The 15,148-nt window shown below is 39.4% G+C and overlaps 1 protein-coding gene across 1 annotated transcript in view; it reads left to right on the top strand.

The window, feature by feature from the left end:
- Positions 1–595: 595 nt before the first annotated feature.
- ptk2aa (protein tyrosine kinase 2aa) overlaps positions 596–15,148 on the top strand; it is a 53,540-nt gene continuing 38,987 nt past the window's right edge. Inside the window, exons 1-7 of the mRNA XM_016677905.1 lie at positions 596–1,525; positions 3,225–3,469; positions 4,821–4,990; positions 6,698–6,785; positions 7,700–7,779; positions 8,125–8,187; positions 11,647–11,701. Coding sequence (XP_016533391.1) covers positions 1,402–1,525; positions 3,225–3,469; positions 4,821–4,990; positions 6,698–6,785; positions 7,700–7,779; positions 8,125–8,187; positions 11,647–11,701 — 825 coding nt within the window. The 5' untranslated portion in view covers positions 596–1,401. The remainder of the gene's footprint in view (positions 1,526–3,224; positions 3,470–4,820; positions 4,991–6,697; positions 6,786–7,699; positions 7,780–8,124; positions 8,188–11,646; positions 11,702–15,148) is intronic.

The raw sequence follows: 15,148 nt of genomic DNA, 5'->3' as shown, positions 1-15,148 counted from the left end.
CCTCAAAATGGGTCATTGCATATTTAGGCAATTAAAATAAGAAAATTATTTGATATCCACTAGCAGCTCTTCCATCATGGAACAGTTACAGTTTGATTTTTAATTACCTACTAAAACCTAATGTCATTACTTGGTATAAATCACATCATATGCTGCAGAAAAGGGTTGAAGTTGAGTAGATTAGGTCACATTCTAGAGCTAAACATGATTAATTTCAGTTGACAAAGTTATATTTCATTTCAGTTATTAACTTTTTGTTTCATGTTTCTCAAAATATGAAACAAAAATCAAAATATCTGAAGAAAATCTTAAATTTTCATTTGAATTGGGATGGATTTGGGGGTTTCCTGCATTTCTAAGCAACCCGAACTCAGATGTGTACACTTCTGTCCTTTGCTAAATAAAATAAACTTTCCTGCATTGAAAATATGTATTTTACATTCCTTGACTCACTTTTATAAGCTTAAGATTAGAGATAAGCCTCACGAGCAAGGGTGGGAGTGTTTTTGTGTCAAATGGAGAGGATCGAATTAGCATATTAATAGATGTTAGCTCCTCCTCCTCCACCATCAGTCCCCTCTGGATGGAGCACTCTCATTCCTCCCTCAACTTTCTTTCAGTTGTGTTGCTCTGTCCTCGTTTTCCTCTCATTCACATGGAAACAATCGCTGTATTCCTCCCCACCTCTGTCTCTGCTTCCTTTGTTTAGGCGGCTCAATCTGTCCTCTCACTTTCTGTTTCCGACAAAAGACTATAACTCAGTGTTTGTTTCTCTGTGAGCGCAGTAATTGCAGCTCCTTCTCTTTTGAGCACCAGCAGACTGAAGCTCCTCTGGATCAGTTCTGTATGAGCTGGATTTGGCTTTGTGTTCTCGATAAAGGAGGATTTTACCCAGCAACCTGGCGGATTTATTCTCTCCCCTGAGCAACAGTTGCTTGAAACTTTCACAGTGACCAAGACGAGGGAGGTCAAGCACAAAGCGTCGTACGAGTCTGAAAACCGACGATGTGTTTTCATCAGAGAAAAGACACTAAGGAGTAACTATGGAGCGGACAGGAAAGGAAAAGCATTGAAGTTTTGAGGGTCTCCAGGGAACCTTGTTGTTCTGTGTGAACTTTGGATGAAAGAAAAAATATCAAGAGGACAAGTTTTGTTGAGCTGAAACTCTTCCTGGCTCGGCCAACTCTGGAGTATTTTCATGCTGTTTTCAACACTTTAAAAATGGGCCTTCTGTCGATTTTACTCCGTTGGAAGTAACATTTTACAAACTGTTGTGTAAGAGCTACTTTGCCCCTTCCAGGATGTATTTTTGTGTAAATTAGCGTTTGGATTATGTAAGAGCCTTCTGAAAGGCATCTCAGGATCCTGCTGTGCTTGTTTATTTGACTTCGGCACGTAGCGATGCGAGGCTGTGAAGCGCCGAGCTGCCTCTCCGTCCTCGGAGCAGACAGGCACAGGAAGGGGCAGACATGCGTTTCTATGGCGATGAGCGGCTGCAGTCCTTTCCCCTTGTGCTGGGACCGAGGTATGAATGAAATCTCCTCACAGCACACACTCAGAAACATGCAGCAAGGAGCATGAGACCACTCACACACTGCGTGACATCTGACTCCATGGGAACAGGAGTTGGTATACCGGGAAAGCTACCAGTTCTTGCAGCAGACTGTGTGTTTGTATATGTCTGCGTGTGCGTGTGTGTGTGTGTGCACACCCTGTCCAGTCCTCCCAGGTGCAATTACCTTCCAAAACGTATCCATTTTCTTCTAATGGAGGACAAGCACAGGAAGGAAGGAAGGGAAGCAGAACAATGAAACTTGAGGCAGATCTGAAGCTCTGCTTTCTGATATTGACGACAGAGCAACACGTTTATGTTTCCAGATGAAGTTTACAGGAAGTGTGTCAATGTCAGAACTTCTTATTCAGGATAACATGGCCGCCTGTGGTGCATTGTCTGCTCTGGTTTATAGCTACAGTAAGAGACTTGGCCCTGGCTGCGATTGCGTCGCTTCATTTCTTTCTGGTATCTTATTGTTCATTGTTTTGTTTTTGGACACTTACTGTACAGCGTTTACGTCAAAAGTGACAGGAAGGCCAGAGTAGGAAAACAGAAGCGAGGAGGACTCAGATGTGCAACGTTAGCGCTGGAACAATCTGGAGTTGACAGTTGATTTTACCGTTCAACGAACAACTGATTTACGATGATCATTCAATATTTGTTTAATTTATGCTTTTGTCCCCATGTACCTTGTTTCTTTGGCACAAAACAAAAGACAGCAAATATCCCTACTGCTGCTATAGTGATAGAATGAAAATATTCTACTATATACCTCTATATTTCTCTCAAAGTTTTTTTCCAGCAGCAAAATTTGACTTGTAAGTGAGGTTAAAGCACTGGGGGCTCATTTCAGCCAGCTGAACAATATGTCCAGCAACCAGCAGGGGAGGGGCAGTTCCATCATAATTATGTCAGTCTTATAACAAATGGCGAAAACAGTGGTCACTATGGGGCTCTTTAGTGTCCTCAGCTTTAAAGCCCGAGCCTTTTAACATTTTGTTGTACCGTGATGTTGCAAACTGATCCATGCCTTTGCCTTCCATCCAAACATGATTAGTGGTTTCATTTTTCTCCATTTTGTTTGTGTCAGATCATCAGATATTTTTCACTTTACTACTTACCTCAGAACATATGTTCTAAAGCACGTGGCAGAAATCACTTCCCGCAAAACACGTTTTTTTCTTGAACTTTTACAGACTTTTAAAGTTCTGACTTATCATTTGCCCTTTTCTGGATACTATTTTCCTAATTGTTCAACTCAGATATTTTGTACTTAAAGGAATTACAAATAACAAATAACTCCACCTCAACAGATTTTAAATTTGTATTAGAGTTATTGTGTTTTACACCTGAGGTTGAACTTAAACATCTTTGTTTTTGTTCTGGTAGGGTATTTAGAAACCTGAAAGTGTTTTAAAAAAGTGAAAATGGTTTGCAAAACATTTTTAAAAACGTTATAAACTGTATTTAGTGGACCATAACGACTCTTTATAGTCTGCTGACGTACCCAGATGACCCCAGATGAAAAATTCACATCAATTAAGAAGTTTTTTATTTTTTTTATTTTATGAGTTTAACTTTTGAAAATTCTAAAACATGGAAAATTTTAAAACTTTACTTTTACTTCTTCCTTTAACTTACCTCAGCTTTTTCTCTTTGAACCCTGCAGAATATGACAGACACCTAGCAGCGGCAGTCTCAGCAGGGAAAACCATGGCAACAGCCTATATGGACCCCAACCTGAACAATGCCTTCCTAGCAGGCGCCAAGTCTCGGCTGAGCGCAGGGGGATCGGACCGCACCATGGCTGGTTCCGTGGACAGGGTTCTGAAAGTCTTCCATTACTTTGAGACCAACACTGAACACAGCTTCTGGTCATCCAACATCAGATACGGAGATGCGACTGATGTCAGGGTAAGACACGCATTCACCTGTTAACTCCTACAGAGAAGGCTTTTTGTTCTGGAGATACTTTAAGTTAAGACATGTTGCAGTTTCCTGGTGTATGTCCCACAAATGGCTGAACCAGTAGTTCTAACAAGAACCAAGCACAACCCAGTAGTCTTACAAGTAAGCCTTTAAAGTAAGTTTGAGGTTTGCAACTTTCACGGAGGTTTTTGAAATTAAGCTTACAGTCACTACATGTAGGTGGTGTGATGTAACAGGTTTCCTTTCCGAGGTGTTAATCGCCCTGTTGCATATAATCCACAGAGGCTTTCTTGTTGTTGGTGCTTTCTGGGTTTGACCTGGAAGTTACAGCAATTGACCAAAAAACAAAAAGTAACTGTATACATGAAAACATATGCAGCAGGAAAACTGATTACAGTAATGACATAAAATGACTCCCATTATATTTTACTTCTAAGACTTGTTAGAAGTTGCTAACAGTTACTATCATTCAAACAGAGGAACCCTTGAGTAAAAGTAAATTGTTTTTTTTAACATTCAGCTTGAGGCATGAATTCAAATATCACAACAGTTGTTTTAACACAACTTACCAGCTACAAACCTGCACCAGGAATTCCGTATAACACATCAGTCATATACAAACTAAAAAGAAGTGATCCAAGAACTGAGCCTTGGGGGACACCTGTATACATATATTTTTTGAAAGAAGGATTTACAACATAACATTAAAAGTTCATACTCTGAAGCAGAGTAAAAAGTGAACATTTTCTGATGTTTTTGCAGCTTGCGGTCCAAGCTGTCAGCTCTAACAACAAAAACTCACCACAAGCAGCTTTCCTGCTTGCATGCATCTTGAGGGGCCAATTTTTGTGTATATTTAAGCCGTATTGAAGCACGCTTTTCATTTGAACCATGACAGAAAGTACCTAACTCAGTGTGAATTGTTAGTGGTCATGCAGAATATGTTACTGCATATATCCGCCCCACTCTTCTCCTTTAATCCCCATCTTCTTTGGTATCTAGGTCAGAGCCCCCAGCCTTTTTCATGGCAACACGCATGGTTCTCTGAGCATTATTATGGACGTATGATGTCTGCCAAGTTGTTTGGGTAGGGGCCTCATGTTAAATCGCTTGGAGTCAAAAAATGTACACAAACACACACACACTTCGTGACCCGAAACAAAATGTAAGATGTGAACATAATCACCCTTGGAAGTGTTTGGTGGAGCAGAGCTGAATGTTTGGTTCTGTACAGATGTGCAGGTAGACTGAAGAAAAAAATGGATAAACAGATTAGTTTAGCCTGGTAGACATTCCTACCTTCTAACTTATTTTTTCTGGTCCTTCATGAATGCAGGGGATCATCCAGAAGATTCTGGACATCAACAAGGTCCGTTGGACCTCATGCTTTGGCCTCCGACTCAGCAACAGCCAGTCCAGAGACCAATTGCACTGGCTCCACCCGGACATGGGTGTGTCCCACATCAGGGAGAAATACGAACAGGCACGGCCCAACGAGGAGTGGAGGTAGGACGGGTTGGGCAGGACAGGGGACCGTGTGATTAAATTCAGCCTCATCTCTTCTGTTTGGGCGACACGAGGCTAGTTTACTCAACTGTAATGATGTGGTGCGTGGAGCACCTGTGTCCAGCAAGACAAGCATGGGAATTACAGCCAACGCAAAAGGCTTACAAAGCAAGTTTTCCAGTATAACTGAATACAATAAGTTTTTTTTGGTTTGTTTTTCAACAAGAGGAGTGAGAACAGTTTATCTTTAAATCTTTTTGGCAACTAAAGTGAGTTCTGTCCACATTCATTGCAAATTTTTTTTTGTTAAGGTGTTTTTTTTTCATTTTAATGTTAAAAAACAGTTTTACTGTACCATATGCAAAGAAAAGATACTTAAAAAAAAATAAAAAAATAATTTTTTTTATTTTTTTGACCATATATATATATATATATGGTCATGCTCTGGTCATGCTTAATAAATGTATTGACTTTTTTTTTTTTTTTTTTTTACATTTACTTGATTGTCACGTCTTGATTTGAACTATACCCATCAGTATTTTGGTGTCCGACTGACTGACTAAATGCATCCTCATCCCAGTATCAAAACAAAGTAATTTCACAATCGTTTCTACTTTAGACAACCTCACTTCCAGATTTAACTGGGCATTTGGGCCTTCAACTGGTTCTGATGCCAAACAACGCACTAAAACTGCATTTTTTTTAAATAAACAAAATAAAAGCACCAGAATTCATAAAGTATTCTTTATTAATTGTTGGGTCTGTCGAGACTGAGAAGGAATTGAATATCATATGAGAAGTGTGAAGGAACCCTGTAGCCAAAAATTATTTGTGCCCTCATTAGACAAAAAGCAGCGAATATTTGCTGAGTCACATTTATCTTATGTTTTGTACGGTAGCTGTAGAGATCTGTTATGATTCACATTTAATTTACAGTAATGATGGATGAGTAAAAATACACCTGTATTAAAGAGTTTTAGGGAAGAGGATGGTTTTGTTTGTATCTTAAAAAACACATTTTAGGAAGCCTGAGATTAACCTCTCCAGTTGGTCTCCTGCTTTGGGTTGGCGTGACTTTTATGGGCGTTCAAAGTCACCCCACTAATTTAGCGTCAGCAGTCTGTCACGCAGCACTCTACGGTGGCTGATTTATTTGCAAACAGCATCAGAAAAATTGGCGTGACCTGAGTGTTTTTTAACCTTGTGTGTGGGGCTGTTCAGCTTGGATGTTAAGGCTGTGGCATATATTCACTTTATTGCGGCCGTCTTGGTGCTAATGCTGCTGTGAGGAGGAGACCTTTTCTCTGTGAACATAAAGACGGAGCGAGAAGCAGATGTCTGCTTTGTCTCGCTAAGTCAACAACATTCTCTTTGTTTGCATCTCTGTCAATGATGCTGGTTTACAATCCTCATTTGTATTCTTTCCCTGAGTGGTGATGTTTTTTAATGCAGTTTGTCCTAAATCCTTTCTGGTTCTTCTTCTGCCTTTTGCTTGTTTGTATTTGTAGAATAATTATTTCTTTCTTAAACTTGTGAGAGTTTCCTTTTCTTGTTCCCAACTAACAAGCGTCTGGGTGTTTGCACATTATTTATGATGGGCAATCTTACATTTGCGTAATTAAAGAGGTTCATAATTTATGCAAATCAATCCATCTTTTCGGCTGTGAAAAGTGCTGAAGTTTTAGGTTTTGCCTTCTTCTCCTGTAGGTATGAGCTAAGGATTCGCTACCTCCCTAAAGGCTTCGTCCAGCAGTTTACAGAAGACAAACCTACACTCAACTACTTCTACCATCAGGTACACAACCACAACATCTAGATGGTGCATTGAGCTTTTTCACATTTTGCCATGTAACAGCCACAAACCTCAGGACTTTATTTATCAAACCAATGCAAAGTAATGCATAATTGTGAACCTAGGGGCAGATAATGCATATTTTTCACAAGTTTTTACAAATAAAAATCTGCCATTTTCAACCATTTGACTCCAGAGGACAGATAATGGCAGCATTAAATCAGAGATGCAACCAAAAGACAGTTTGTACCTCTGGAAGAACTGCAGAAATTCACACCTCAGGTGGAAGATTGTTGGGAGGACAGCTATTAGTTTGGATGCAAAAATGGCTTTCTTATGAAAGCCAGAAGAAATGTGCAAAAAGACCTGTTCACATTTTGCCAGTAGAGCTCAGCAAACACGAGGAAGATTGAACTGTACTCACTTCATTTGACCAGAAACACACAGTCCTCATTTGAAAACTTGGCGGTGGCACCGACATGCCTAGAGGATTAGTTTCTTCAACAGGGACAGGGAAGGCGGATGGAGTTTAATGCAGGGCGAAGCTGGAAGAAAATCTGTGGGAAACTTCAAAAGTGTTCATCTTCCAGCAGGACAACCACCCTGAATATTCATCCAGATCTATAATGATATGAAATCAAAGTATATTCTTTAGTTAGAATGATCTATTTTCATAAAATCCCAGTGCATCTCACTCAAGTTTACATTTGTAATGTGACAAAATGTGAAAAAGGTTCAAGGTTTGTAAATATTTTTTTTGCAAGGCGATGTAGTCTTTGGTTGTTGGCCGCCAGCGCTGAGGCATATGGCGGTGCTGGAAGAATGTCTGTTTGGTTTCAGATAATCTGGGTCAGTAAAACTTGTGGGAGAAACTCGACTCTAAGATAAAAAGCGCTGGATATTTATGTTTCTTTCAGGTGAAAAATGACTACATGACACAGTATGGAGATCAGGTGGAACAAGATGTAGCACTCAAGCTGGGCTGTCTGGAAATCAGGTAAAAAAAAAAAAAATCATTATAAAGTGATTCCTGGTGACTAAACAGCAGCAGTATTCTTTGCTAAGATTTAATTTGGTTCGCTGGAGTCGTTTCCGTGTCAGTCGGTCTGCCTCTGAGCTGCACTAATAACTCACGCCAGTATTAGTAAGTGTGTTTAATTCATTATTCAGAGCAGCAGACGTTTCTCAGATAGGACTTCAGTGAAGCTTCGTGTTTGTCTTCTCTTCAGACTGAATATAGTTTAAGATGTCCATTTAAAGTCAAGTCCTTTTTTGATTGCCAACTAGTGTTGTCAATTATCTGACCATTTTTATTCTGGTGTCCCACTTGTTTCGCTTCCAGGAGGTTCTTCAAAGAGATGAGAGGAAATGCTCTGGACAAGAAGTCCAACTATGAACTACTGGAGTAAGTGTTTCTCCTTTGTCTCTGTGCCAAAAAAGAGGAAGTAGAAACCAGAAATGTGTCTCCTTGCTTCCCCCAGCAACTAAAAGTATGTCCAAATAAGCATGTTTCTGCCTGGAAAACGTACTTGGGAATCAAGTAGCAACAGTTGTTTGAATTGAAGGTCATTATTCGTTTAAAAAAAAACGGCACATAAATCTGGAAGTGCTAAATCTTTACACCAACTGCAGTCAGATGGTGAAGAGAAAACTTCCTGAACTCTTTCAGAAAGTTTTTGCCTCCATGTTTGGCTCTCCTGTTGTCCCACTTTGGGCTCTTTGGTCGGTGGCTGTGAATGAAGCATTAACAAAGCGAGGCCTAAATTAGGCCCGGCTCTGACGCGTCCCGACTCTTAACGAGCTGCTCACTTGCATTGAAAGGTTTCCCTTTGAACCTCTTCCTAACGAGCTTTCCAATTAACAGAGAAGAATGTCCGCTGTTTCTTCACTGGATCACGTTGTCACTTTGTGTTCTCTTCGTCCTTCTGCCTGTTTTTTCCTCCCAAGCTGCTCCTCTTTTGTTTCGCCTCTGTGTCCCTTGCTGTCTGTCTCTCTGTTGATTGGAAAAAGATGTAGTGTCACACATATTTTAAACAAGCAAGACAGAAGAGAGGAAGAGCTGACAGTTAGCCAAAAGGGACTGCTAGGTCCTTGCTTAATAGTTGAAGACAGAAATCTTCGTTTTATTTTAGGGTTTTTTATGATGCTGCTTGCTTCAGTCGGTCCTTATCCGCACATTTAAATTGATTTGAAAAAAGGTGTTACATAAAATGCTATCCTCCTTGATTGTCTCATTGGACACATAGTGATTTTAAACCATACCTCACACTTACAAAGAGCCAGACTTCCTTGTAATATTTAAAGTGGTGTCCTTGGATCTGACCGCAGCAGCATAAGCAGTCTGTGGTTTTTAAAAAAAAAGATAGTTGTACATCGAAATACTTTCTCCCAGCAAATAAATAGCTTCTGAAAGCCGTCACTTTTATGAAACAAGAAAAGACCTGAGCTACGTCGTCTTTCATTTGATCATCAACTGTGTAGACCAAGTTTTCAGATCATAGCTCGTTGTGAATAATGAGCAAATTTCCGTCTGTCAGACTATCAGAATGCAGCAGTTCTGCAGTATTTTCTAGACAATCAAATGAAATGGAAGCCAATTGTACCTTTGCGACAAACTGCTGTTAAAATTTTTAAGTCTCAACTTTAAGTTCATTCTCCATGAAGTTGTCTTTGATTCACATGAAAGCGTTTCGACAGGCAGAGAAATACAACAGCAGTGTAACGTTAAAAAGAGGAAGTTTGTCATTATAACAAGATTTATTTCTCTTTAAAACCAAAATATGTTCTTGTTGAAACGAGAACATATATCTGAAAGGTAGCACCTCGCAGGATGTTTTAGTGTCGTCTAGAAGAAGAGGCAATTTTTTTCCAGTCAGTAAAAGCATTGAGTCTTGGCACATTAACAAACAGGTGGAGGTGACAACAACACCACTCTTTGATGTTGAAGTTATTATTGAGTAAAGGAGACTCAAAGTCAAGGTCAGAGAAAGCATAAAAAGCCATAAGAGTAACTTTAAAAGTAAATCGTATTAATATGCTAATTATGCTAATCGCTAAGCCTCATTTTTACAGTCTGCTCTTTCACACAGGCATGACATCACTTCTGTTATTCACATGAATAATTAATGAACACTCAGCCTTCTAGATTATCTTGTCTTGAAATAAATATTTTGTTGGTTGTTTGTAAAGAGACAGAAATTGCCTATAAAAGTCTGATCAGTGCCGCTGTTTATATCTGAACGATTGATTAGTTTAAGAACATGCAGTGAAAATGGTCCAAACTAACTACAAATAATTGATCTATCTTTACTTTCAAACACTTTGCTAATGCTGAAGCTAGCTCAGCCTTCAATCTGGCATTGTCTATGTATGGTGCATTTATTGACTGGAGAAATATTGGATTTTTAGGTGTCTGTGTGGAAGCCACTTATCAGGGCAAGTCAAACATAATATCGTCTCATTCTGGTCCCCAGATGACCTCCTGTTGCTTCTCTACATATTAGTGACAAGTTGGGGTTGAATCCATTTTAGTTGAAAGGTCAGGTGATGGGTGTTTCTGTTCCATAAAATAAATCTGATTATGTCAGGATCATATTCATCCTATTTCTTCAGACTTGCATGGAGATGTCATCTTTATATATATTTGTTATAAACCCATAAAACACTTTTTTTTTTTTTTTTGCTGAATTGGAGTCAAAAGCTAATAAGCACAAACCCCCTTAACCCTTTCATTCATAGCTGTCGCTACAGTGGACAGGTATCTAATATCCATTTTCTTGTGCTTTTTGAAGGTTTTTATGTTATAAATGCACACCGATTACTGAAGTGGACACTAATGCATCATAAAATACGCTTATCAACTACTGGCCATCAGCTGCAAATGCAAGAAATTATTTTGGTTAAATCCAATATGGCCGTCAGACAAAAAAGCACGCAGATAACCCCTACAGAATAATACTACTGATGTATTTTTCAAATAACAACTTTGTATTTGTAGAAAATTACAATTGATCACCTAAAAAAATTAATTAAAATAAAAAGTTTTTTTTTTACAAACATTTTTTTCCCCCTATTTTTTCCCTTTTTTTAATGCCTTAAGAAAATCAAACAGAATTTGGTAAAAAAAAATCCTGACACAAAGGATCATAATTCATGCATGAAAGGGTTACGCCTGATTTACTTGTCCACTGTGACACAGAGACAAGAACAGCCTTAACCCAGTAATGCGATATTTGCTCATACTTTTTATGATGCTGGAAACCTGAAGGCAGATGCAGCTTAAAGTCTGACATAAACAATCCTCTAACAAACATGCACCCGGCTCTGCGATGAAAAACAGGTCTTTCATGTTTGCCTCTGGTTTCTTGGCCATATATTTCCCACACATTTTTAGCAAAGTACTGTAATTATGCTGTTGTGTAATATTGATTGCGGAAGTGACCTTTGTCGGAGAAAAGATGATGTAACCTCCCTCGGCTTTTCCTTGCTCCCTCTTCGCTCCTTTCTTTCCTCCTTCTGGAGTACTCATATTTTCCTCTAAGGAATATGAGTCATTAGTTAGCTTCCTGCTATAACACCACACATCTTTCTTGGTCACTAAGATTCCCCTTTCTCCACTCTGGCCTGCATCACTCACTTTCCCTGCAAATTTCAGGACTTTATATCCATTTCCAAGCTCGGATGAATGAGACCTTCCTGTTTTTACTCTAATACCTGTCTTGCCGTGTCTCTCTCTCTCTCTTTCTCTCTCAAAGTGTCACAGCAGAGGAAATTTAGACAGCTGAGATCAGATAAAGAGAGAAATGTGAGCCATTTAACATTCCTCGTGTGATTACAGCGCTCTGATCTCTGCTTCTTTCTTCAGGAAAGATGTCGGTCTGAGGCGGTTTTTCCCTAAAGATCTGCTGGACTCTGTCAAGGTGAGATGGTTTGTCCATATAAGGAGAGGCGCACTTCATATGCTTAAAGCTGCTTAAGCAGACGCGTGTTCTTGTTTTGCTTTGCAATGTTTGTGAAAGAAACAGAACAAATCTTTAAGCTTGGTCTCTTGCATTGCATCTCAGCTGTTTATTGTGTGCATTCCCAACACTTGAGCCACTGAAATAGTTTGTCTTATTTTTTTTTTAGTCGTATAACAGGAATACCTGCAAGCAGAGACAACAGCACTCTCTTGTCTGCAGCAAAAGAGGCAGAAAACAGTAAAATCAGATCAACAGCATCTATCTTGGCATTAAAGAATGTTCAGGCTGAAAGAGTAGTGAAAACAATGAAACTATGCAAAAAATTTAATCCATTTATCCCAATGTCTTGTTAACAAAACTACATTCAAGGTCCATACCTTGAACCAGTATCACAACTTGGTGTTTTAATATTTTTTTTTCCCAGTGACCTGAAGAAGAATGAAACTCCCCTCAAACCTACAGGAAACTTGCCAGATTAACAGCTTCTAATATATCCAAATAAAAACACTTTAAAGCCCTGCTACATTACTTTAACTCAAGGATTTACTCCCTTTGTCTCGGCAGCAGGAATGAATAGTTTAAAATATAACAGTGAAAGTTTGAACTTGGGTAGCTGGAAGATAACGATAATAAAAGCGAAACTGTAAAAAAGTGTTTTGCAACTCGTCCGGCACAAAGCTTCACCTTGAAGGCTTGGGGTAGCACCAGCAATGCCCCCTCACTAGCAGGGCTGTTTTCTGGGGTAAATTTCTACCTGGATAATCTGCTTTTACCCCAGTAGGCTTATTAATGACCCCAACAAAACTACTCTGGTAGATCCTGCAGTTAAAAAGCACCGTAATTACTTCACTCTTGACTCCCACCAGCTGGTGTCACAATTCTCCATCTGCTCGATTAGAGTAGCTCAGTTTCTACTGCGTGACGCTGCTTCTGCAGGATCCCTCTTAAATAAATAAAGTTTCCAGATCGTAATATCTGGTATTTGATGTGTTGTCAAGGAAAAAAAAAAAAATAGAAATAATAAAAAAACAAATCACTAAATTTTAAACTTCTTTCAAGCGGTAAGTGCATGGAAATTTGGAAAAGGGGATAAAGTTGCTTTTGTTTCTTTACTTTTGAAGAAGGCTGTGGTCATGTTCACTTAGTAATAAAGTGAACATGACTTCAATCTTATTCATATTGCCACTCCCTCTCGTTCCCTCAGATCATCCTCCTCCATCCATTTGTCTGTCCCCTCTGTTCGTCTTACTACCATGGGGAGCAGAGCTTTCAGTCGCTCTGCTCCCCAACTCTGGAACTCATTACCACCTCACCTTAGAAACATAAAGTCACTCCCTAAATTTAAAACCGAACTTAAAACACACCTTTTTAGATCTGCCTTTTCAATATGACACAATTGGTTTGCTTGATTTTTATATAGATTTTTTACATAGATTTATATATAGATTTCATATAGATACATTGTTGTGTATTTATCTGATCTATTTTTAATTGCTACATTTTTATTGTTGCTGTTACTTTTCGCTCTTTGTACGGTGTCCTTGAGTGCCAGAAAGGCGCCTTTGAAATAAAATGTATTATTATTATTATTATTATTATAAATTCAGAAACCAATTAAAGAGTTTTCACTGAAATATATTTCAAACTGAACTGATGTTACCGTGAAATAAAAGAAGTGTGTGTGTGTGTGTGTGTGTGCGCGCGCGTGCGTTTGTAATACCTTGTGGGGACGATTTTCCTGACATATACTACCTTGTGGGGACTAATTGCTCCTTGTGGGGATCAGGCTCTGGTCCCCACAAGGGGAAACCCTGTTTTTGGGTCAGGGGTCAGAGTTAGGGCTAAGGTATGAATTGAGTTTTTGTTAGGGTTAGGGTTAGGTATGTGATGGTTAGGGTTAGGAAAAGGGTAAAGGTAAGGTTTAGGCTGTAGAAGTGAATGGAAGTCAATGGAAAGTCCCCACAAAGATAGCAAAACGAACATGTGTGTGTGTGTGTGTGTGTGTGTGTGTTTTTGCATGATGAAAGGTGTCGGTGATAAATTTACGGCACGTGTTTATGGGGAGATCTTTGTGCGTCTGCGTGTCTCTCGGTATTAAAAGTCTCAGTGACCCGAAAAGGTCCCGATGTCAGCAGGCGGGCAGACAGATGCTCTGCAGAGGGAGACAGAGTCTGTGACGGTACACGCTCGCGTATGTACGCACGTTGTGTGTGTGTGACCTTTGGGTCACAGTTAAACCCACTCATTCATCCCAACAATGAGGAGGAAGGGGGAGGTGTTGTTGTGCAGCTTCTCCCCCGTTCTCTCCCTCTTCTGCCAGTCCAGCAGGGCCGACTCTCCTCTCATCACCTGCCTTCCTTCTTTACCTTCTTTGTCTTCTTGTTCACTAAAAATGGCCTCCGTTTTCTCCCATTAAGTCTGTTTCTTTAAATCATAAAGTCGCGACAATTTATCAATTTGTAAATTGATGAATATGGCATTATTATCTTGTATGCAAACCGAATGACCTGTCAATCGTTGTTTCTAATACTTTTGATCGTATTATCAGTGTAAGGCAGACGAACCGATTCTGGTAGAGTTGGACTAAGTTGACATTTGTGCTGCTTTTTACAATTCACACATGTTCACATGTGTGCGGGGGTCCGAACAGGGAGGGAGCGCAGCTGTCATTTACTTTTCTGTCGTTCGCTCTGCCGAAAGGGAACCGTGGTCATTTAATGAGATTATTCTCCCTCAATAGACTCTGCTCGCACACACACACACTTTCAGCCCGTAGCAGATGGCTACGGTAGTAAACAGTAACTTATGTTAGCTGTTATAAAGAGCAGAGTCTGTTCATTGGTATCGACAGCGGGTTTAGTGAAAATGGCCTCTGGAGATCAAAGTTTGAAGCAGCCGCAGCTTGATTTGACAAGCTTGTCGCTCTCGTCGGATGAATAACATATTGAAATACCGTGTCATGGTGTTAAAGTGGCTTCATTAGCTTGTTCCTTTATTGTCGTGGACTCTTAATAATAAAACACTAGCCTTATTGTGTTAAGTTTTAAAGTAAACTCGGAGACGGGGTGGGCAGTTTGATGATATAATGTGCTGAGGGTTTAGGATATGCTGGCAATCCACTGCAACTTTCTCAATCAGTTTTTCATGTGGAAAGAGAGACTGTTGACATTTGCAGCTTTCTCAAAAGGGAAGATTTCTCTAGTTTCACATCTAACATCAGCTGTTTGTTTTCGCAGAAAATATTTGTGAATAAATGACAGATGTTTCTAGAATGTTTTGAAAACTATTGAATTACCTAATTGATCACAGTAAATCTGGAGATTTTTTTTTTTGCTTCAAGTTTGTGCATATTCACTATATGATTGAATATTTTTAGTCAAAAGTCTGTGTCTCCTTATAAAAACA

Source organism: Poecilia formosa, unplaced genomic scaffold, assembly GCF_000485575.1.
Source record: "Poecilia formosa unplaced genomic scaffold, Poecilia_formosa-5.1.2 Scaffold169, whole genome shotgun sequence".
NCBI classification, from domain to species: domain Eukaryota; kingdom Metazoa; phylum Chordata; class Actinopteri; order Cyprinodontiformes; family Poeciliidae; genus Poecilia; species Poecilia formosa.
The sequence above is the reverse complement of the archived record's forward strand: the minus strand, read 5'-3'. Positions and strand labels throughout refer to the sequence as shown.